At 36.0% G+C, this 24728-nt stretch overlaps 1 protein-coding gene across 5 annotated transcripts in view; it reads left to right on the top strand.

The window, feature by feature from the left end:
• Positions 1-24728, top strand: part of ATP9B (ATPase phospholipid transporting 9B (putative)) — a 177963-nt gene that overhangs the window by 44288 nt on the left and 108947 nt on the right. For all 5 annotated transcript variants that reach the window (XM_075706384.1, XM_075706385.1, XM_075706386.1 and 2 more), the window contains 2 exons: positions 2702-2760; positions 10863-10914. In XM_075706384.1, the coding sequence (XP_075562499.1) occupies positions 2702-2760; positions 10863-10914 (111 nt within the window). The remainder of the gene's footprint in view (positions 1-2701; positions 2761-10862; positions 10915-24728) is intronic.

The following is a 24728-nucleotide window of genomic DNA, read 5'->3' on the forward strand; positions in this document are numbered from 1 at the left end:
AGTTCTTAATGGAATATGTCCTGCTATTCAGATTCGTTGTAGAATTAATTGTCTTGTAGGTCACAGGCCACTTCCTTACATGTGGGGATATACAGGATGCTCTAACAAGACATGGTAGTGTGTAATAAAGACAGTATTCTGTAGTGTCATACTAAGCCATGTAGAAAACAGTGTGATAAGGAAATGTTTCAATTGATAATGTGAAATTCCCAGGATTGGTAGATCAAGTACAAGCAAAGGTGCAGTGTCCCTTCCTGTTGGTACACTTGGCACCAGGAGTCTTTGCTTTTTGTCTGCCCTACATAATGCTGCAAATAAACGTTCTACCTTCTTTTGTCCTCTGAGGCTTCGTGTCTTTTGATCTTTGCTGTAGATGCTGTTAGAACATGACTGTGGAAAACTCAATTGTTTAAGGTGATAAAATTGCTAATAGTTGTATTTGATTAGTATCTCTGAATGGTTTTGGTCATGCATGACTGTGTAGGTGGCATAGATCAGAGACGTAATGCAGCTGGTACTAGGATTTTTGTGGCTGTTATTACTATAATCAGTTGATTGACTTGGTTATCCCACTGATAAACTGATGAAAATTGTTAGCGGAGGAATTGAAAACAAAATAGGAAATGCTATCCTTTTGATAAAGCTAACAGACTTAGAAAGCAAAGTAAACATTACGATGTTTTCCTGGTATATACTATTCACTTGTAGTCAAAACTTGAGAATTTATAAAGAGAATTCACAGGCTCGTGCAGTTAAGGAGACTAAATGTGTTGATTTGGTATCACACTGTTCTTTTAGTGGTTGAGCTTTAGTAATAGTTTAGATTAAAAAATTTTTTTTTTGAGAGATTAATGCTAACTTAATTTCCGTAGGCATCTTAACTCCTGTAGAGAACTATTAGTGTTTCTTGCTACAGCTTTTTATACCTTGGTCTTCTGCTACTCCCTTCACCCTTACAAATGTGTTATGGCAGACTTAGGAGTCAGGTTGAAGGTATAATTTGTTTTATATTTGGGGGCGGGGGAATGGTGTGTTTGGCAACTGACAGATTGAACTGGTGTAAAGGATCATTATCAGTAACAAAGACTGGCTTTCAGAAATAACTTTGCAGACAGGCCAAACAAAAGTTCTGATTTTTCCCCTGACATTGCACATTTTAGAAATGCTGATGTAATGGAAAATGTATTAAAAATTAGCTATAGGAATACATTTATTATTGGCTGAATTAAACATAAGCCAACTGTTACTTTTGCATAAAATGCAATTTTAAAGAGTAAGTACTGAAAATAGTTACTCATAACATGAATCTTACTACCTATGACTAAATGCATATGTAAGTATAAGGAATTTTTTGAAGTTAACTACCTGATCTCTCTTCATTGAGAGTTATGATGAGGTAGTCTCACGGATTTGGAACCTAGCTTAGTTTTGTTTTATACTTCGTATAACTTTGAGCGATGATAAAATGCTCATTGCCAAATCTATTATTCATAATACTTTCGATTAAACTCCAAACTGATTGCTGCTCATCCTGTGCTTTTGTGGGTCTTCTGCTCTAATTTGTAGTCTGATTTTTATTTGGAACCGTAGTGCCTCACCATGTTTTGACATACTTGTCATCTGATACCTGCTGCTTGGAATCATGATAGTGTTTCTGATGGGAAAAGATATTTCGTATGGCTGTGTGTGTTTCAGTTTGTCAGGCTGTGTAAATATGTATGTGTTTATATCCTGAGTTAACAGGTTCTGAATTTATCACCTGTTATGTCTTGGAAGAGGATATCCATATGTCATGACTTGTTTGTCTACAAGGTTGTTTTGGTTTTTGGTTGTTTTTTAACTCAGGGAAGCAACTTTTTCTGGAATTGTAGCAAGGACCTGGGACTAGAACTCCTGAATCCTAATGAGCTCAACAATGACTCATTTTGGGCAGTAGCTTAACCTCTCTGTCTCAGTTTTTCAGTCTATCAAATAAGAATGTTAAAACTTAAGTCTAACAAATATTAATACCCTACAGAACATACAGGAATTAAATTGGTACGTGTGCTGTGTATATTTTTGAATGAGTTGTTCACAGAAGTTACCAAATGGGCAGCTCTAGAGAATGAAAAACCTCTATTTCAGTCTTTGATATTGTAATTTTCTAAAATTAAATCTTCAGGCATCTCTTCTGACTTTAGAGAGACTTACCTCTTTTCCACTATAATTGCCAACAGGTGTAAGATGGTGCCAATTACATCAGTAACTTTAGTGGCCAAGCAAAGCTACCTGTTGGTAACTGGCTGTGACTAAGAACTCATGTGTGTGAGAATGCTCCATGACTGTAAGCCTAACAACTCTTGACTTGTCGGAAGTGCTGTCTAGTAGGAGATGTGAAAGACTCCTTTTTCCAATTTTAGGACTCTGTTACTGATATTATAGATCACACTTGAGCATCTTCCATATATACTTTTTTCCTCTAATGCTTCTACAATAGCTAACTGGTTAGAAAACTAGACTTTTTTTTTTAACCAGTGAATAATTTATTAAGACAGATGAAATCTGTTTATTAAAGTGTTTATCAGAGATCCATTTTGTATAAATTGTAACATTTTCACCAAACAATAACGTCTTTAAGTATAACTTGCATTCTGGGATTTATATTCTTGTGACTCTTTATTAATGTCTGCTTAAGTTGATTAAATTTCTTCTTTTTTTTAAGGTAAAGTGCAAGTTAAGAGTTCAGACATACAAGTTGGAGACCTCATCATAGTGGAAAAGGTTGATACTTTTTAAATATATTTTAGAGACTAAAGATTATTAACATGCTAATTATTTTTTAAAGAAAAGTATATCGAAGTACTTATCTGTGAAGTACTAACTAGCTAGTATTTTAGTTCAAGTCTTATTTGAGAATCTTCAAGGAAGTCTATTTTTGGATTAATTATAAGCTTAATTGAATGTAAGCATTTATAATTTACGAATTGGTATATGCTTAAATTTATCTAGTGAAGGGAATACAGTTACTGAATTGAATTCTCTGGCTTGTGCTGTGGTGAATGTTCTAAGCTGTCTAATTACTGATACCTTCCTTCTGATGTTCAAATCGGTGTTTTTCTATGTCTGAAGCCTTCAAGGATAAATTTTATATATATATATATATAAAAATATAAATACATAATATGTATATAAGATTATATTCTAGATATAATTAAATAGTATAAAAGTTTCTATTATTTTAAGAGGAGAAAAAGCTTTCCAGTTTGATTGCAAATGGTGAGTGAGAACTGTGAACTTTTTTCCTCTCTATGTTAGTATTATAATAAAGACAGTGTTGCTTATTTGAGTTGGCTTTTTGGGGTACTAAGAAATTATTGTGACCTTGAAAGTCAATTTAATTTTCTCATCAGAGGAAACTATTTTTACTTAAGTTCATTCTGGAAAGGTGACTCACTTTCTGGGTGCGAGCAAGTGATTCCCATCACAGTTTTTATTAGAGAGCTAATCCATGGAGATGCTGGAAGGAGGCACCTCAAGTTGAAGCTTGTATCTACAGCTTTGTTTGAAGTGTTGTATGGCAAGTTGCAGCTTGGCAGAACAATCCTTAGTGGAGCCTAGTGAGTGACTACCCTTTTCCAAACGTCTTGGTGGTTTCACTCCTTTTTAGTGGAGTACATTACTTCTGATAAAAGAAAATCCTTCAGCAAATACACCCTCTGGATACAATTGTGCTTTCTTATTTGTTAACACATCTTGTACTTGGAGAGCTCATAAATTGTTAGTGGATAGAGATTATTTTATTTTTTCAGCCATATAAAGGAAATCCCTCTTCTGTTTGTTTTGGAAAACTTCTGTTTCCTTCCTATTTCTTCTGTAGTCCAAAGAAAGAACAATACACCCAAGTCTCATTTGGTTTGCTGCTCTCAGTTTGAAATATATCTTATTTTCATGTAGTTTGTACTATTTCTTGCCTTTTTTTCTCCCCGTCTTTCTTCTGTCTGCTGTCTGTACCTGATACTTTTTTGGGCCTGGCTGAGCAGCATATACTAGTGTAGACAAGATTAGCACTAATATGTCTGGCTTTTACATCTGTTTTGCCTTACACCTTGTTATCTTACAGTGCAGATGGAGTCAGCTTGCAGCTGCTCACTTGTGCCTGTTCAAGATCTTCTAGGAGACTGAAAATGATATTTGCTTTGATTTTTTATTAGGAAACTTTTTAAGGCCTTCTTAATCTCTAAACCTGGAATTAATTATTATAGAGTGTAGGGAAGACTCCAGTGGCTACATAGGTAATCTGCCTTCCCTGAAATTTACTGAGATCTGTCAGTCTGTTGAAATACACTAGAGTTTGGAAAACTGGAATGACTTTAGGGATCAATCTGTATTGGATGAGGTAGGTCATTAGCATCTATTTCAGCATTATTTGCAGCAGCTTACAGATCATATATTGTGAGTACCTGAAGTTTGTAATGAAAAAAAGTAATGTTTAAGAATTTAGGGAAATAATGAGTAGAGTTCTTTTTGATGAGTATTTTACTCAGGTATCTCAGTAAGATGTATGTAATTGTTTGTATGTTGTATTTCAGCTTCAAGCTCCGTCCTGCCCCTGCAGAGCTTATTCGCCTTTTGGCCTAGCTGGGGGTGGCTTCAGACTAATGAAATTAAATGTTTTCTGGGTCTATTGAGAAGTGTATTTTGTTGGAGCAAGCAGTTTTCAATTTCAGAGTATGACTCTTAAGCCAAAGAACCAGTCGGGAGTGAAATGTTCAATTGCTCACTCTAATGGCAAAGGAACAAGTTAACATTGTATTTGACTGGAAGATGCATCAACAGCATTTCTGCAGTGAAATTAATGACTCATTTGAGCTGAAGATCCATATGTTAACTAGTGACTACCTCACAAATACTAACAACTTAAGTGAAAGGCTTTTCTGTGTTTAAACCTTGAATATCCTCTTATTATCCTCTTATTATTGTCTTTTTTTTAAGTAGGCCTGATTAATTTCAAAGCAGTTCTAAGTGACTGCAATGTGCTTAAAACAGTTCAAATCCAAGTAACATATCTGTTGGTTCAGCTGAAAATTTTGTAATGCGCTAATCCTAGGAAAGGAAGAGGCCTGAATAGAAGAAAATACTGCCTTTTTTTAAAAGACCTTTGTATATGTTAGCTAAAAAATGGTCCCCTGCCTTGAACAGACGTGCTACTTCCTAGGTGTTCTCCTTGGCTTGTGTTAAGATATGCTTTTAGTTTCCAATGGGAGCACAGGTGTGCATAGTGTTCCTAAATAAGACAATTGAAGGGATGAGTTGATGAGTTCAGATATTGTTATTTAGACACTGTAGCTTATTGACAGTTTGGAATATGTTTTGGAGATGTGAAGACGGCATAAAACTTAACATAGAGTTAATTAATAATAACACATTTGCTTAATAACACTTAATGATAACAACACATAATAGTGTTTTAAAACGTGGAACAGTAATGCTTTATCTTAAAACTTTGAGAGCTTTTCTTGAAGCTGTAAAGGCACACAATTGTTTTTTCTTATCTCAGGTGTAAAGTGAAATTAATCTAATATTTGTAAGGATTATAGTTAATGCTAGCATGCAGTATTGCACAGCATGCAGATGCAAGGAGACAACTGGGAAGTGCCTCTCCCATTTATAACTCAGAAGCAAGCAGGAGTATTTTAGTCAATGAGAAAAGTACATGGATCATTGCATGAATGGAGAAGAAAGGACAGTAAAGGAAAAATTCTGAGGGTCTGTAAATATGGGCAGTTGTAGAAGAATTGGAAGACTGACTAGGGAGCTGGAGAAACGTATGTAAATAACAATTTCATGATAATAACATGAAAAAAATTTTAAAAATATGAAAGCTATTAGAAATGGTATTTTTCAAGTGAATATTGTAGCCTATGTTGCAGGGTGTGTTTGGGTTTTCTTGTTTTGCCATCTGGCTAGTGTTCCTGGATGGCATGGACTTAGCCATGGGAACCCAGAAGCTGGGGAAGTACTTACCTTGTGTTGACCATTGTCTTGCTGTAGTTAGATCCCTAGGAATGAATCTGTAAGTCTGCAGTGTAGACAAACACTGAGAGAAATGGAAGCTCTCCTTTCCTGGAGTTCTAATTCTGCCCAGACTTAAGCAAAACAATGTATTCAAGTCATTTTCATGACTTATATATTCAAATTTCAGTATATATCAGTAAACATTTCTAGCTTCATGGTAATTGAGATTACATAGTTTCTTCAAGGGTTTCTGAATGCTTGAAGTTGTATGTGTTGTCATTTTAACTTGTTCCACTTTGATAAATATGACATGAGAGGGCTAACATGATTGACATATTGCTATTGTTTGTCTGTGACAATGTATAACAGAACTTAATTTTCTCCATAATGAGGAGTTAAAGATTTTTGTAGCATACTTGCCATCTGTTTCTGTGCAGTCACTCTTTTATAGTGACTAGGTACGTCTTTGCAGGGGGATCTTTGCTCTCCAGTGTCAGCAGTAATAGTGACGGTGTTTTTTGGGTATCTAGTGCTCCTGCAGTCCCTTTCTGCCCACTTCCAAAATATGGAAAACCTGATGAAAAATGACATGTCAATCTTAAATACTGTTGTGGTTTTGGTGTGGCTTCCCCCTCCCCACCCCCCTTGAGGGAGAAAGTAAAGACAAGACAGTCTCTAGACTTCCCTACATGGAAGGATACATTCAGATATATTAATGCAGAAAAGACAGTATTATTTTACAGGAAAGAAAAACAAGCAGAGAGAACACATTAAAAAGACATGAAATCAAGATGCTTTTTTTCTATTTAAGTGTGAAAATAATCACATGACTAAATTGATTGCAGTCTACAGCTTCCTCAAGGGGGGGCAGCAGGGGGGAGCTGCTGATCTCTCTCTGGTGACCAGCGATAGGATGCGAGGAAACAGAATGAAGCTGCATCAGGGGAAGTTCAGGTTGGACATTAGGAAAAGGTTCTTCACTGAGAGGGTGGTCACTCAACTGGAACAGGCTCCCCAGGGAAGTGGTCGCAGCACCAAGCCTGTTAGAGTTCAAGTAGTGTCTGGGTGATGCTCTTAGTCAAATGGTTTAGTTTTAGGGAGTCCTGTGAGGAGCAGGGAGTTGGACTCAATGATCCTTATGGGTCCCTTCCAACTTGAGATAGTCTGTGATTCTGCCCAATTTTGTCAGGCATAAAGACTTAAATCTTGGATAGCAAGTACCAGGTGAATATTTCATTTACTGAATGTGAAACAGGCATTTTCCGTGGAAGTTGGTAATGATTTGTAAAAACCTTATACCTCATTCAGTTTATTAGAACTTCTGTTTAATTCAGTTTTGGATCATTTGACTGTTATTTTTGCAAATTTTTTTGGGGTTGGTCAAATGTTTTAGCTTCTTTACAAGTAACTGGAAGTTTGTAGGCATGAAGCCAGTAACCTGAAATTTGTGTAATGAATCCATGTCAGAGCTGGCAGGGAAGCTGCAAAAATGTATAGCTAATCTATATGAAGACTGGATACTTGTTTAATTATTATTGTCATTTAAGGAAAGATTTATTTAATTTTGAGGTTCCATTTTCTCTTTCCTCTTTTTTCTTTCCTCTAATAGATGCATAATAATATATATAAAGGCTAATGTTTTTACTGCACTTTTTTCCAAATCTGAATATGAGATATTCCTGGTTGGATCTGGGCTCGTGATGGTTAATAAATTTCACTACATGTTTAATTATTTTCTGTTATAAGGCAAGATTAAAAAAAAAAATGCTCTACTAGCTGCAGTTACAGGTGAGCAGCATCTTCATAGTGAATACTGTTGACAGAGAGGTGCATGAATTTTCAACTCTGTGCTTTTACAAATAAATGGGAATTGCTGCAAATTGGGAGGTATCCATGCATGAAAATACATCATTTTAAGGTATGAGGCAGGTTTTTTGCTAACCACATAGGATTTTTAGGTAAACCAGAACATGCATCTATTTTCTAGTGTTTCCAAACTTGCTTGTTTTGCAAGCATCTTGTTTGCTTGAGATAGTACGATCTCTGTAGCCCTTCACGGCACTTCTATACTGAACTTACCATCAACAGAGAATACAGTTGCAGTTGCTTCTACTCCCATTTCTGAATCGGTGTCCTTGAGAGCATGTTACAGGGAGTGGCAAGAGGTACCTGCCTCCCAGAGATTTAGAGAGTTTACATTATCTTATTTTTGAAAGCTGAGCCCATATAACACAGAATCTGGCAGTTAACTCTGACAGATCTATTCAGTTTAACACTATTCCAAATGACACTGTTGTGGCTGCATGCTGATCTTGGGAAGGTTTCTTTGGAGTAGTGGAAAACTTTACCTACAGTATCCAGGATGTCTTGTGGTCAGAAATAATATTGCTATATGAGTGTGGCTTCTCCAGAACTAAAGCAAATGTTAAGAGTACAGCATTGTATATGGGGAAAAAGCATCAGCTTCTTCAGTGGTGTTGTCTGGTGTAAATATACATTTCTTCTCCATTATGAGTGAAACAGTGTGAATTTTTTCACTCTGAACTGATTTTTACAGATAGTCAGGCATAGTATTTTGAAGGTCCCACACACTAAGTGTCATACAAAGCAGTGTTCAGTTATCTTGATGGATGTATTTTGAGCGTTTTTTTTGGAGGGCCTACGAGTATACGTACTAAGATTTCTCTTTTGACATGCAGTGTTTGAAGGGGAAGTGCTGCCTTCAAAAGAAGTGAAAGGTAGAGGGTTAAAAAGGAGAAACTACATGTCTGGTTTCAAATCAAACCAATTTGAGGCTGCTGGGTTTCCTTCTGTTCATAGCAGTGTTGTGTTCTTAAATGTTGAGATGGAGGACTGGCTTGACTCAAATGAACAAAAATACCCCTATAAGTTTGTGTTGATTCTTCTAGGAGGTTTTTGAATGTGATTGCTGTGGTCTGGGCTATTGCCTAGATTCCTGTTGGAATAAATACATTCAGAGCTGCTACATGCTGAATGCACTTGAATTTCATGTAAGGATAATTTGGAACCCATTACATTTCTCTTTGATAGTTACATCTTTGTAATAACCCATAGAATTCATATCTTTGACATTGATACAGTGAATCAAAGTATTGTGACGAGGATTACCCTTATAAAATTTACAGGCAGGATTCTGTATGCTGCGTTCAGTATGTGAGATGTTCCATTGCTTAGTATCTTGAAGTTTTGAGGTTAGCTTGACCTCATCTTCATTGCTGTTTCTTCTGTATAAAATAACTAACCAGATTTCTATGGTAGTTTATGTGCAAAATAGAGCCACAGTTGAATTATTATTGCTGTATTAATTTTGCAGTTTCATTATAACTGAAGTGTGAAACAGGGAATAATTGTGTAGGTTTGAAATGCTCATATACTGAACATGCTGCTTAACTGTTTATGTTGAGTAAATTCAGTCAGGTTTTTAAGGCTGAAAATCTATGAGGCTCATGTATGCCATTTGATGGGCTTTGTCAGCTACATTTTTTTTTTTTTTTCTTTTCCACTCAGGCAGTTGAGCTCTTAAAAAATAAAAGATGAGCCTTAGGTATGCAGTGGCTTTCAAGGCAATAGCAACCAAGTATAACAGGAAAATCTGAAATTTATTCTTAAATGGAGGTACTTTCTATGTGAAAAATATTTGTGTGTTGTATCCTCTTAACAAGTAATCTGAAATGGATATTAAGAAAAATTTTTTAGCATTAAACTAGTAAAGCCATTGCTAATAATCCACTGAGATTTGTTAATTGGTTAAAGGTGGTCTGTAAATGAAATGCAAAATGAATCTTTGTGTTTAGCTTGAGTATCAAACAGTACAACATGTGGCATACTGGACAGAAGTTGTGATGGAAGAAACAGCATTTCAGTACGGTATCTTTTCTCATTGTTCTGTCCACTGTTCACTCTGGTCCCTGTCAGCTTAGTCTGTTGCTTTTTTCCTCTCCAGTCCTATATCTGTTTCAGGTTTTAACATATTGGTTATTTTTACTAACCCCAGTCTTTCATTCCTAAACCCTGTGTTGCTGATGTGTAACTGGTGCTGGTAGATGCCTTGTGAACAAGTGGTGGGAGAGCTAAGGATTTGGGTAGTCATGTAGCAGAGAGCATGTGTGTGGGAGGGTGGTATTGTTCATTTTTTTAATCCGCAAAAGCTTAAATTGGCCTTTCTGTGGTCAACAAAAAATTGAAAATGTGATATGATACAGATAGTTCTGTGCTTGAAAGGGAGATTGCAGAACAGGTCTGCAGATGCATCTGACTGTGATATGGCTCTATGCCTTACATACTGAGGAAGAAATTCTATTCATTTTTGTCTTTGTAAAGGAGAGGTTTATAGATATGTGAAATAGGAAAATGCTGTTCCCTGATTTGCTGTTTCCCCTGTGTATGTTTGTGTGTATTGGGAGAGAGAATACTTGGTATACATAATGTTTGCAGCTTGAATGCAAAGAGAGATGCTTTAAATTTTGTTTTTTCTGTTATATATGCTGAGTGTCAGAGTTTTGCTCAGTGAAATTATTTTTTTTAAATATTTCAATTGGCTATTTATATCTTGAACTACTGTTTTCAGTCAAGAAAATGTAAATCTGTTGTAGTTCTTCAGGTATTTATGATTCACTTATAAAGAGCATCTGAAGGGATTAGCTGTTGTTTGCTTATTGTATAATTTTTCGAAAATATTGATTTCTGAATTGCAAATGCTGAATGTAAAGTACTGTGAGAAATCCTGTTTTAATTGAGTTTCAATCCAAGTGTGACCTTTTGGTGATAGATCTTACTGGACATTTGATTGGAATTCACTTTTTTTCCCTACTTACAAAAAAATATACCTTTTTTTCCCCTCTCCTCAGAATCAACGAATCCCATCCGACATGGTGTTTCTCAGAACGTCGGAAAAAACTGGTATGTTTTGATAATTCGGATTGGTTATGTGATAAGATTGTGATTGTGGTAAAATTTGAGACTGTGCATTGTGGCCAGTGTGAGGTGGTCAAATACATTGATGGTAGGAGATCTACCTTCATCATATTAATGGGAGATGGTCCATATGTGAGAAATACAGCATGCTTGGAGTGTAAAACAGGAGATATCTTACTGTGAACATGAGACCTTTATGGATAAGTTCCTCTAAATAGATGATTTTTATGAACTGTTACAAGAAAATGTTTAGCTACAGCAAATATTAAGGCTACTTTATATTTAAAAGACTGTACTTGTTTAATATGACTTGACAGTATTTTCAATGATTTATGACTAATCATTATCATGCAACACATTTAAATATAATTTGATTGTATTTCAGTTATTAAATTGAAAAGAACTGAAATCTGAACCTACTAATATGTGATTTTAAATAATTTAAAAAAATATATTACAATGATCTAAAAACCTGAAATAACTGATTTTTTTTTTTTTTTTTTACTTAGAAATAATAATGCCTTTTTGGTCAGTCAGAAAAACCCCAATTTGTTTGAGTGAGAGAAAGAAAAGTACTTCTCGTTAGCTCTTATTTCTCTTCACATGGTGATAGGGGAATACTCTTAATCTTTGAGAAACAAATATCTCCTTTATAGGAAGCCTGTAAATTATAGCTGTTTTGATTAAAGTTTAGAAATTACTATTGGATGCCCCCCATATAACTCAAATGAGTTTCTCTCCTTTATATTACCATTTCTCTTCAGATCCTGAAGAACTGTCTGATACTTGTCAGACAGCACTAAATTTCACAAAGCTAATAGCTGTGATATTGGTAAACCCTGTATTAGTGGCACTTGGTATTTCACTGTGGCACTGGAGTTCTATCATATATTTCAGATAAAAGGCTAAATTTGCAGAGATCATTTGCAAGAGAAGACAAAAATATTTCTGATAGCAAATATATCGCTCTAGTAGTGTTCTGTAGGCTAAAAGAAGAAGAAATTACTGTATAGTTACTGTGTCTTGCTAGATGACTTTCAAATGCTGATTAGATGCACTAGATCATCTATAACTGGTCTGGACTGACAAAGTTTCCTAATAGTCTGTATATAAGCTCCATCTTGGTTAAGTACTCTCTGGTTCAGGATACATGGGCTTTTCTTTTTATTCCCTCCCACAGTACCACATTTTATTAAAATGCATAATGCTTCTGACAACTCAAATCTCTTGGATCCAGCAGGATTGATTGCTGGATTGAAAATAAAGGGATTGATAGTGTTTCTTTTTGAGCTACTTGCAATGTTGTCTTTTCCCACTGACCCAAAACTGTTTCAGCTGAAATCACAGCTCCTAGAAAAGTAGAAAGTAGGAGGACTCCTGCACCTGTAGAATTACTTCAAACTAGGCCACTTGCACGCAATGTCTAAGTGGTAGAAGGTCAATGTGTGTTGATCCAAAATTTTCCTAGCCTTTACTAGCCATGTTGGATTAGGTGTTATGTATATAGGCATTTGGAAGCAATCATCATCCACTCCAGCAGGGGTATGTATCAGTTGTAATTTCTTTAGTGATGTGTGCACTGTAGAACTGTGTAGGGAACTCAATCTGTAACATTGTGCAGTGTTTGCTGTTATAGGAGCATCAAGAACTGTTTGTCTGGTGAGAGTTAGCTTGCTGTCCTTAATTAGGATCTTTGCAGCAGTTTACATCAGCTGCATTGTCACTGCTGGAATAAATGAACAAGATGGGATAGTTGCCTAGCTTGCAACAAAACAAGTTCTTAAATTATGTATTTAGCATATCTGCACTATAGCATGTTTTCCTCCTTGTTAATTCTTAAATTCCTGGATTCTGTTTGTGAGGTTATAAGACACTGTATAGTCTCCATTCCCTGTAGTACTATTAGCTGAAGAGTGGGGCACAGTTATGGTTGCCAGTGAACAATACAGGCCAGAAATGCATCTGCACAGGATACCTCTGTGTCTTGATTGGAATATATATGAACAGTAAATCTTGAAGGACCACAGTTAATAAAAGTTAAACTATCTCTTTGTCAAGATATAGATAGGGGGAGGGAAACTGTGAATTCCTATGTCAGAAATGTGCAAAGAGAAACATTTTGGAAAGTAAAATTCATCCAGTCTACTTCAGTGTTCTGTGATTAAGTCTACTTCAGTCAGCTTTCTTAGAATGTCATAATTAAAATTTTCCTCTAAGAAGCTCCATTAATTTGCTATCTAAAAATAAAGCTACTTATTTTAGAAGTTTATCATGTTGTAACAATAGACTCTCCATAACTGATATCGAAGAAATGCTTGTGAGCACTTTGAAGGAGTTGTGTACCCACTATGTAAATGTTCATTATAATGTAAAGTGAGTAAAAGCAAATTGAGTGAAATCTTCCCAGAATTCTGATACAAATTATTTTATATACACTTCTGCTACACATGGAATGTGATTTTTAACATTGAAAATGCATTTTCTGCAAGCATGCAACAGGTTAATTAGTTATACTGGTGTTGCACTTTAAAAACAAACAAAAAAAAACACACACAAAAAGAATTTCCCTAGAACTTCAAGCATATGGCAGTAATTGTTTTTTGACTGAAGAGTGAACACTTGCATCTGTAATTGTTTCTTCCTGGATGTTGCAGTTTTGACTGATTTATGGTTTAATTTATAGTTGACACTTTAAGTACTTTGTAAAACACGTTAGGTTTTGCATGGTTTTATGTTCTATATGTAATTTTATTTTATCTTCTGTGCAATAAAACAGTTTAACTATAACTTGTTACTATAAATCTTTAAAGAGTAAAACGAGGAGTTTGAACTAATCTTAAAATCCAACCCACCCTGTAAGCTGCTTCTGGGGCCAAGTACTATTTTCCAACTTCACTATTTACACTACATATTCATATAGTCTGCAGCACTGCAATATCCTATATCTTCAGTCAAAAAAGAAGCAGTTTGACTTATAAATGGGTAGTTTACAAAGTTCAGCCTAAAACTATTATGTCGTCTTTTCATGCAAGTGTGGTACCATGGAAGAAATAAGACAGTGGCATGTGCTTCCTCTCCCTCCCCTTCCACTTCCCACCCACTCCCCAGATGCACTGCTAGGAATATTCAGTTTTTAGGACACTTTTAACTCAAAGCCAAATTTCAGGGAATCAAGCTTATTTTGATAAAACTGAATTCTTACTAGATGTCGTCTTTTTTTTTTTTTTTACTTTATCAGATACATGGTCTTTTAGCTAAAATGATATCTTCATATAATCTGATATAATGACTTGATGCTGAGTACATGTATCTAATTTCTAAGATTCCTCTGTTTTTTAATCAGACTTCTAGAAAAGTTAGTCTAAAGACTAATGGAGGTGGGTCTTTGTTTCGTATTCATGTTTGACAGTCTGTAACATTGGCATTCTCCTCTTTCATGAATGGAGGCAGCGAGATGGCTGTTTGGGTTTAGAGTTAGGATTACTTCCTGGGGGAATGGAGCAGGTGGAAATCACTCCTCAGATGTAAATTCTTTGCTGCTGTCAGGCTCCCCGTATAGTAGAGGTTTCCACAAGATCTTCATTGGCTTCCAAAATATGAAAATGAAAAAATGGGGGGGGGGGGGGGGGGGGGGACAAAGGAAAAACAAAACAAAACAAAACAAAAAAACCTAAGAGCAAAAAACCTCTGGAACAGTGTCTTGGTTTTATAAGTATTTAAAAAGGGCGGGCGGGGGGAGGTTAAGGCTGAATCTTGGTTTTGCTCATTACATATGGCAGAGATGACAAGAAATTTGGAAGATTTGTCCCATTTATTAGCCTTCCACCAGATTAAAGGAAATGTTAATGCTGAGCTGGCTGCAAAAGATGTTTAAAGGTTATTTTCATTTGGTGTATAAGCAGGCATCATGCCAAAACCAACCGACTACCTTAGTGGAAAGCTGTTATGCAAATGTAGGCAAGATCTGTGTTATACCAATGGAAAGCTCCCTTACTGAAATTAAGCTAGATCCTAAGTGGCTTTTAACATAGTTTTCAGGTTCTTTAAATTGCTTGGCATGCTCTCTACATTTTATTAGCCTATATGCCATCTGAATCATAGACCAAAGCTAGACAGGGCATTCCACACATCATCATATAACTTCATAATTGTCCACAGAAGCTGCCAACTGAAACAGGTGTTAATGACTTCAGTGTTATGGGAGTATTATCAAAGATACGGTGTTTGTAAAAGAAGAAAAATTTTAATGATAAACTCTTTCCTTCTCTAAGCTAAAATCCTTGTCTTCCACCTTGATTGCACCTTGGTTCAGTGACCTGCTTCTGATCCAGGTCAGGTATTCCTATGCTAACAGACAAAGGTGTTCTGACATGAACTGGAACTGGTCCTTCATGAAAATCTGGTGCATGCCTTTATAAGACTTGGTATCTCTGGAATATATGTGCTCTGTTAACTTTCAAACATGAAATTCTGAGAGGAACTCAAATTTGATAGGGTGGCTACAGTGTCAAAAAAGAATGAATGAAGCTTAATATTTTTTTCCTTCAAACTTCTTATTTACCCACCTCCAGTAACTTCAGATTCTTATTCGTGGGGCAAAAGCTGGCATATGCAGTGGCTGGTTCTGAGCTAAGCATGTGTTGATTTTTGCTATCAGTTTTTGCTAGATCCTAGAATACATGACTGCTGGACTTAACAGCTTGGCTTTTCTCTTGTTCATGTGGCTGTTCCATGCTCTCATTTTTCACAAAAATTTAAAGAACTTAATATCCTTGAGATCATTGATCTGCTGTACTTGGTTGGAATTGGCCACAAGTTGAAAGTTACTGGGAGAAAGGTGGCATGGCAGAATAGTATTGTACATGGAAATGGGGCTGAACGGGCTATTTGCTAAAGCCTCTGTAGCTGGAAGAGCCAGGGGTAACTACCTTTTGGGCTTGTGACATGTTCCATAGATGCTAGGACTACAAAGAATTGTTTGTATTCTGTACTGCTGCTAACTATTTAGGCCTATGACAGACTAATCACAACACTGTTATGATGCTGGGTTTTGTTAGTAGCTTTTTAGGAGGATAAGAATTGATTAATTTTAGTTATACTCTTTGTTCCTGAGGTCCCCCTTGTCACAAATAATGCTTCACGATGGTATGAAAAGTAGAGCTGGGTTTTCTCTTCAGCCTTTTCTGATAGAAACCGAACTTCCAAAGGGTAAAGTGGAAGTGCTTTTACTGGTCTACTTCAACTTTCCTGACTGTGGTATTTGAACCTTGTATATCTGTCTTCTGCACAGAGTTAGAATTTTTGGCAGACACTTGATTCTATGTAGAGTAACAGCCACTGCTTTTGGAAAAAAGTAGTTTTCCCAAGAGACAGAGTACTGCATTAAGATATTCCTCTTCTAACAAACTTGTAAAAGTTTGTAAAAAGTGTAAAGGTAGAAGTCTAGTAAAATAAGGTCCACAAATGCATTTTAATATATCAGCTGCTGTAGACTTCTCAGCAGCTACCAAAATTGGTGAAAGATTTATTTTTTCTGTATTTCTAGAGGTGATACTCTAGAGAGAGCAACTCCCACTGGCCAATCAGTTCCACTGCTTTCAAGCAGACTGTTGTGCACAAATTGTCATAATAAACAATTTTGTTACTGTATGTCTTTAAATCCAGTATATAGTACTTTATTGGTGTGGACATTCCAAGATACCGTACGTCTACCACTACAGCTGTGCAATGGAGGCAATAGGGAAATGGGAAATAATTTACAAATTTCCATAATTCTTTGATTGTGAAGAACCTTTAATTCCTTGCAAAGTAACGCCAGTCTCACAATTGTTACATCTGGTATTTTTCAGGCCCACATTACATTGTTTTGGTCTTACCTGTGTGAGTACTTTACATGGTGTCTCAGAATTGCAGAATGGTTGAGGTTGGAAGAGATCTCCAGATATCATCTGGGTCCAACACCCCTGCTCAAGCAGGGCCACCTAGAGCTGGTTGCCCAGGACCATGTCCAGACAGCTTTTGAATATCTCCAAGGAGGGAAATTCCACAGTCTTCAGGGCAAGCTGTGCCAGTGCTTGGTTATCCTCACAGTTAAAGAATAATAATTCTTGTTTCCTGATGTTCAGAGGGAACCTCCTGTGTTTCAGTTCTGCCCATTGCCTTTGGTCCTGTGACTGGGCAGCACCGAAGAGAGCCTGGCTCAGTCTTCTTCGCAATCTCCCTTCAGGTATTTATAGACATTAAGAAGATCCTGCCCATGCCTTGTCTTCTCCAGGCTGCACAGTCCTAGCTCTCTCAGCCTTTCCTCATAGGAGAGATGCTCCACTCCCTTAATCATCTTCATGGCCCTTCACTGGACTCTCTGGTATGCCCATGTCTCTCTGGGGAGCCCAGAACTGGACACAGGAGTCTAGCGTGTGGCCTCAACAGTGCTGAGCAGAGGGGAAAGATCTCCTCCCTTGACCTGCTGGCAATACTTTGCCTAACACAGCCCAGGATACCAGTAGCTTTCTTTGCGGCGAGGGCTCACTGCTGGCTTATGTTCAACATGGTGTCCACTAGGATCCCCAGGTTCTTTCCTGCCAAGCTGTTTTCCAGCTGTGTGGCCTCCAGCATATACTGATGTGTGGGGTTGTTCCTCATCAGGTGCAGGACTTTGCAGTTCTCCTTGCTGAGCTTCCTGAGGTTCCTGTCAGCTCATTTCTTCAGCCTGTCAAGGTCCCTCCCATTGCGTAGATCAATTTCTTGAATTTCACTTACGAAACTCCTTAAAAATGGTATGCTTACTCAGGAATAAATTACTAGTTGCAAACATGTTTATATTTTTCAGAATTGTAACAGAAAGAACAGTCTCACTTGTGTTCAAATTTGTAGTTAAGGGTTTTCAGGATTCTTGTAATTAACAATGGTATGAGTAAAATGTGGGAATAAAACAGGAAAATAATTTTTCTTTTGAGGCTTTGTAGCAGTTCATTTCTGTAGCAATGTAACTGCCTCAGATGTGACTTGTTAAAATTTTAACCATTTTACTGGCATAAAGTATGCAATGCAAGTACAGGTTAAGTTGTCATTCATATAGCTTGATTTCCTGTTGGAAGGAGCTCTGAGTAAAATAGTAAAGGCTTACTCCAGAGTCTACCTTCTCAAAGTCCAGTAATTAGAGTTATTTTGGAAATGATGGTTTCTTAAGCATTTCTCCACAGAGAACATTGTGCTGGTAAGTATGTTTTACTTGTTTAAAAGGTCTGGTTTTGTAGATCTGAAAATGCCAGTATTAGAACATTTGTGTCTTAATACGAAACCCCAAACTCACTGCAAGTAAAAATGTAATAAAGGCGATGCAAGTAGTATCTATTTATTCTGCGAAGTTAGGAGTAAGTGTTCTACAAACAACTTAATTGTCTGGGCCCCAGCCTGTTCTAGAACTTCAGATACTTGAAAATCAAACCAGAGGAAAAAATGTCAGTTTGGAATTCAGTTGTGTAACCGATGTCGATGTCACTTTTCATCTCTTTATAAAAACAGCTACCACAGAATAATAAGGCTGAAGGAGTTGCATTTGTCACACATTCTGGAATTTTCTATTATGGTTAGAAAACAAGCATTATAAAATCTACCTGTCTGGGAACTAAAATGCTTTGAAAATCTATTGCTATAGAGAATGATAAATGACTAGAGTTAAGTTTTGCACATACGGCCAGATAAAAGTTTATCTTCAGGGCATGAGTAGCTGCCAACAATCTGTCCAAACTACTTTAATCTGTTTCTGTACTTCAGTTCCTATTCAGTTTTTAACATTTGATTTAACTCTAGCTTGAAATGTTTTGGTATCTACTTTAAGCCACTGAGTAATACTGATTCTATGTGATCAGCTACTTGTTTAAGATACAGTCAGATTGTATGAGTGTTATGTGGTGGAAGGAGGAGGTCTTGACAGGCATTAAGCTCCTAATAGTATTACTCTCTATATATTATTGATGTAAAATTACACAGTAAAATGTTAGACATGATCATATATTTCATTCCCTAATTATTTTATTTTATTTTCTGTACATACTTGGGTGATTCGCACAATGCATGTGTTTCATTAGATTTGCAGCAAAATAAGCAGTAACAAAGAAATATTTACTATTTTTTTTGTATCCAAAAAAAGACTAGTAAGAGTTGAAAAAGTTGATCTGTAAGGATGCTGTGTATTGTGTTAGGCATAAATTTGCCATTGTGCATCACTTGCTTTGTATATTACTATTATTGTTATTATATTGTTATTATTATCATTACTATTTTACTTTATTTCAATTATTAAACTGTTCTTATGTCAACCCAGGAGTGTTTCTCACTCTTACTCCTCTAATTCTTTCCCCCATCCCATCGGGGTAGGGGGAGTGAGCGAGCAGCTGCGTGGTACTTAATTGCTGGCTGGGGCTAAACCATGACAGGTAGCAATTGTCCTGTGTAATAGAGCTACTGCATATCTGACTGTACATTCTAAGTAGTATCCCATTGAATCTTTAAGCAAACGTGCAGTACTTGCACTTAGAATAATTCTGATAACGCGTTTTGAATAAGAACCAACTTTCCAGTTGTAAACCAGAATGCTTTCCTGTGAATGCCAAATGAGCACCGTGTGTTAAGGAGAACTAAATGGAAAACACCAGCTGAACTCAGTACTTACACCAGAATAATGATTCAAGTAATGATTAAGATATCAAAATGGATGGTGTTTATGGAATAGCACTTATGGAATAGTATACCTGTTAAACAATTTTCCTGTGTTAGTGGGGCCTTAAAATCGTTTGCAGTGGAGCCACTTTTGCGTTAAAAGACTGTAACCTCTATGGCTGCTGTTCAGTTTCATCTCTTTTACCTATCCAGATGTGCAGCTGTCGTGGTTTAGCCCCAGCCAGCAACTAAGCACCACGCAGCCGCTCGCTCACTCCCCCTACCCCGATGGGATGGGGGAGAGAATCGGAGCAGTAAGAGCGAGAAACACTCCTGGGTTGAGATAAGAACAGTTTAATAATTGAAATAAAGTAAAATAGTAATGCTAATAGTAACAGTATAATAATGATAATAATAATAATGATACACGAAGCAAGTGATGCACAATGCAATTGCTCACCACCCGCCGACCGATACCCAGACAGTTCCCGAGCAGCGATCGCTGCCCCCTGGCTAACCCCCCCCAGTTTATATACTGAGCATGACATCATATGGTATGGAATAGCCCTTTGGTCAGTTTGGATCAACTCTTCTGGCTGTGCCCCCTCCCAGTTTCTTGTGCACCTGGCAGAGCATGGGAAGCTGAAAAAGTCCTTGACTAGCATAAGCAGTACTCAGCAACAACTAAAAACATCAGCATGTTATCAACATTCTTCTCCTACTAAATCCAAAACACAGCACTATGCCTGCTGCTAGGAAGAAAATTAACTCTATCCCAGCCGAAACCAGGACAGCAGCATATTTTGTATCAAAGTAGTCTGTAATCTCACTGATATTAGCTTGCTGCAGCAGGCTACACTAGGTAGGATCTTCCTCCTACTGTGTTACAACTACTTCTTCTGGAAAATATTTTCATCCTTGATTCATTTGAAGGAAGATGTGCCATTTACTGCTTGTTGAGAAACATGCTTCTATTACTAAAATATGTAGTAAATATGACTAACATGTTGAAGATATGGAAAAAATTGGTTTACAAATGAATGAGCAAGGCTGAAAATATTCTGAAGTTCTTGGATTTTGATCAGGTGATGTTTTTGGATCATTCATGGGACAAATCACTATAGGTTATTCCAGTTCTAACTGTTAAAAACAACTAGAACAGCAGACTAAGCAAATGCACAAACAGGGAGTAGTGTCAGTGAAAAATATTCTGGTGATTGTATAAAATGTCATGGTAAAGCTGACTTCTGCCAAGTACAGTACTGATTTTCATACCATTATAAAGTGGTATTTTGGCCTCCCACCTTTTTTTGATCTGAAAAGTGAGAACTTGTTCAGTGTTCTAAGCATTCTGTACAGCAGAGTTTTTGATTTAGTCATTAAACTGAAGACATAAATAATTCACATTATCTTTTTTAGTATCACTGAGTTTCTCCAAAAAGAGATTACTAGCATACATCAGAAGAATAATAGAGCAAAGTGGTGCATCAAATCCTGTTAAATGCAAAAGATAATTAATGCTTTTGACTATCCTTCTGTGTATCTCAAAATAATACAGAACAGTAAGTTAAAATTTGAGAATAGGAATGTAGGGTTGGTTTTTTTTTTTTTGCGCTACTTGGAACATTGGTCACTATATATAAGAGAATTCCATCATGTTTTTAATAAAAATAGAGATAAAAATTCCTAAAGCGTACTGAATCAATATAGCAATTCAAAAAAGATGCAGTGTGATCAAGCTTGGATTAAAAGCATCTGTGTGCTTGTCAATAAGGAACTGTGATGAGTTTGGGGGTATCATATTGACTGTGTATTAATACGTGGTATCCTATAAGACCATCAGCTGATTGTTTAGAATGTAAATGAAGCTGTTGATGGATCCAGTGACTGATGGCTTAAATTCCAATTAATCAATTGCTTCATCGGTTTCTTAATTCAGATCAAATATCTCAAGTACACACAGTTCTTTCATGGTCTTAAGAGAAATTAATTCTTTAAAACTAATTTAATCAGTCTTGTATATATGCCACTACATTTTTTGATTGCATCCTATGTGATGGCATTGTAGCTTAAATGTTTAGGATGTTTCAGGTGTCTTGGGTTTTTTTTCTTCCTTAGAAGCTATCATAATTGAAAGCTTCTTGTTACAGTGGTAAATGAAACTCTCTACTCCAACATGTCATCTTGGTGCTGCTATTCATCTTGTCATCAGTTTAAAATTTTCATGCACATAGTCACTTAAGTAGTATAAATGATTTAAAAATTAAGTTGTTCGTAAATGATCTGGTGTTAGGTGTGCAAAGTCAAAGTCCATTTTTCTTTTGTTGGGTATATTCTAGTAACCCATCTCTTTTAATGCTTTTGACTTAAAGCAGGAAGGCTGGTAATACTACCAGACAATATATAGCTGCTTATGACACCACGGTTCCATGTGCCCTGTTTCCCAGTGACCCATCAATTAATTCATCAACACTTGACGCAGGCTCTTCACTGTGACACTTATACCAGTTGATCTTAATTTGATTGCCATTAAAACCTTCCTTTCCTGACAACTGTTGTCAATTATACAAAATAAAATCAAGTATTCATAAGTAGGCTGTAATAGGATATAGGCAGACAGATTTAATAATTCAGTTTTGCTGAGGCTTGAAAGGCATTAGTTATAGCTGTTGTTCTCATTTGTAAAAAATTCATTGGATACAGCTCTTGAGAGAGAAGGCAGACATAATTTTATTTATTTACATGTGACTGAGAAGAACCCAGACATGTAGTGGTGGTTTAGTGTTATCTCTGTTTAAGAATAACTGACATGAATTCTTGTCAGTTACATATTATAGAAAGTAAATGTAACTTAATTTTATGATTTTTTTTTTTTTTTTTTTTTAGATTAAGTGCACACACTCTACAGTTGTTTTTTGATATATGTGTAATGGAGCGTGGAATTCAACCTTGCATTTATGCAGACAAAACAATACCTTTTCAAGACCGGGGTGCTTGGTCTTTAATATGCTTGTAAAATACCATATTCCTGCATATCTGCTATATACAACTAAATTATAGTTGCTTCTCTATGATGCATCTTCAGCACAGTTTAACATTAAAATGTCTGCTATGGCATATTTAAATAATACCTGTAAGTTCTCTTTAGTGCTTACTGGCAAGTCTCTTTTTTTTAAGCTTGCTGATATTTGGCAAAAAATTTGCAAGCAGAAATCTGTTAACTTTAATGGTCTCCAAGAAAAAGTTAAATACAGTTTTCAGAACTTCTGTGGTGTTGATTGGTTTCTTATATCCTATTCTTTACTGTGTACACTGACGTGTGTAACAAATACCGTGTGTGGGTTGACTGTTAAGACTCTGTGGAAAGGATTTGAATGTACTTGTGAAAACTAAAAATGGAAATATTTTTAAAGATAATTTCACTTGTAAAATTCTGATTAAATAGGTGTAGTTGAAGAAAAGATCTGCTGCAAGTAATTGCTCAAAGCAAGAGCAGAAAAAGTGAAGGACAGACACATGGAAGTATTTTTATAATGATGTGTCATTCACTGTCATTTTTTTAATGCTAGTCAGAATAAGTTATTCCTTAGATTCCCCCCGCCAAATTCAGAATCTTCTCTCTTCTGTCTCATCTCATGACTTAGAGTTTCTTTCTCAGATCCTTCTTCCAGGCTGGGAACTGGGAGTGGGGAAATGAAAATTAAGTTTTGGATACAGGACAAGTGGGATAGTTTAGTTTCTTAGAGCAAGAAAACAATCTTAATTTCTCATGTTGCTTATTAGTCAAGAAACCTGGCCAGTCCTGGAAAGCAAGTGCTTTAAGTATTAGCATACAACGAGAAGGTGAGAAAGTAAAACAAAACCAGTAGACTTCATCAAGAAGGAAGCAGGGAGGAAGCTCTGTCTTTTCATGATGCCACTCTACCTAAATTTTTCCTTGCCATTTTCAGAATCTGATTTACAGGGAATTTCCATGAGTTGATGCATGCATTTTGACATATTTGGATTCAGTTATCTAGTCTTGGATTATTCAAGAGTGTTTTTGCCTAACAAAGATCATGAGGCTATACTTGTATAACTGGTAGGACATTCTGCTTCTGTCTTATTATTTTAAGACACTACTAGGCTACTAAGAAAAGTTCTGTTGCAGTCTCCTACTAAAGAGCCTTTGCCTAAAATATCTCTGAAAGAAGAATGTATGTAATACACAGGAGATGATACAAATGACACACAGTTTTGTTTCTGTAGCAAACAAAACCAACTTCTCTAGGGTAGTTGAAATTTTCTTTTTACAGCTATTGCAAATATTAAATCTTGATGTAATTCAGATAATTTGAATGATTTTTCTGTTTGTTTCTTCGTTATAGCCTTCTATGAACATCAGGTGATACAATTTTATATAGAATAATTTAAATTATTTTCCTGTTGCAAAGTAGATTGTTCTTAGTCTGTCAATATTGCTATTTTGGGTTTCTTGTGTTAACTACACTTTCTTTAGAAACTACTTGGTAAACATGCTGAATAGTAAGCTAATTGTTTTAAGGAGAAATTATCCATCTTTCTGCTTCTCAGAAACAACATTTCCAAATGAAATAAAATAGGAATAAATAATTTAATTAATACACAAGAATTTTTCTCTTCGGAGTGACTTATTTTAAAAATCCTGTAAGCCAGAATACATTTAAGAAAATATGTAACATCCCAAGTAATAGCTTGTTTTCAGAAGCCTGTATTAAAAACTGTAATTAATACTCAGTGTGTATATATAAAAATAACGTTTAAGTGCTTGGTGGTAGCACAAGTTTATGTACGTTGCTATAATTTTAGGAAATTAAAGATATCTATACATAAAGAAATTAATGCATAAAATATGAATAGCAAGTTTGGTAGTATTAAAAAATACAAGATTTGGCTATCTGATGATGATGCATAGTATTAATTAAGAGAAAGCTTATGATATAATTGTTTTTTACATCATTAAGAAGCTTCCCTTAACAGTTTGAGGGGGGATCCCCATCCCCCACCCCCCCTTTGTTTTCTTAAGTTTAAGGCTACAATATGACCAGCGTTTTCCAAGCACAACCTATATTTAGTTTGAAAACCTTTGTTCAGGGCCTTTTTCCTCAGGATTTTCTAGG

The sequence above is a fragment of the Pelecanus crispus genome, chromosome 2, assembly GCF_030463565.1.
Source record: "Pelecanus crispus isolate bPelCri1 chromosome 2, bPelCri1.pri, whole genome shotgun sequence".
NCBI lineage: Eukaryota > Metazoa > Chordata > Aves > Pelecaniformes > Pelecanidae > Pelecanus > Pelecanus crispus.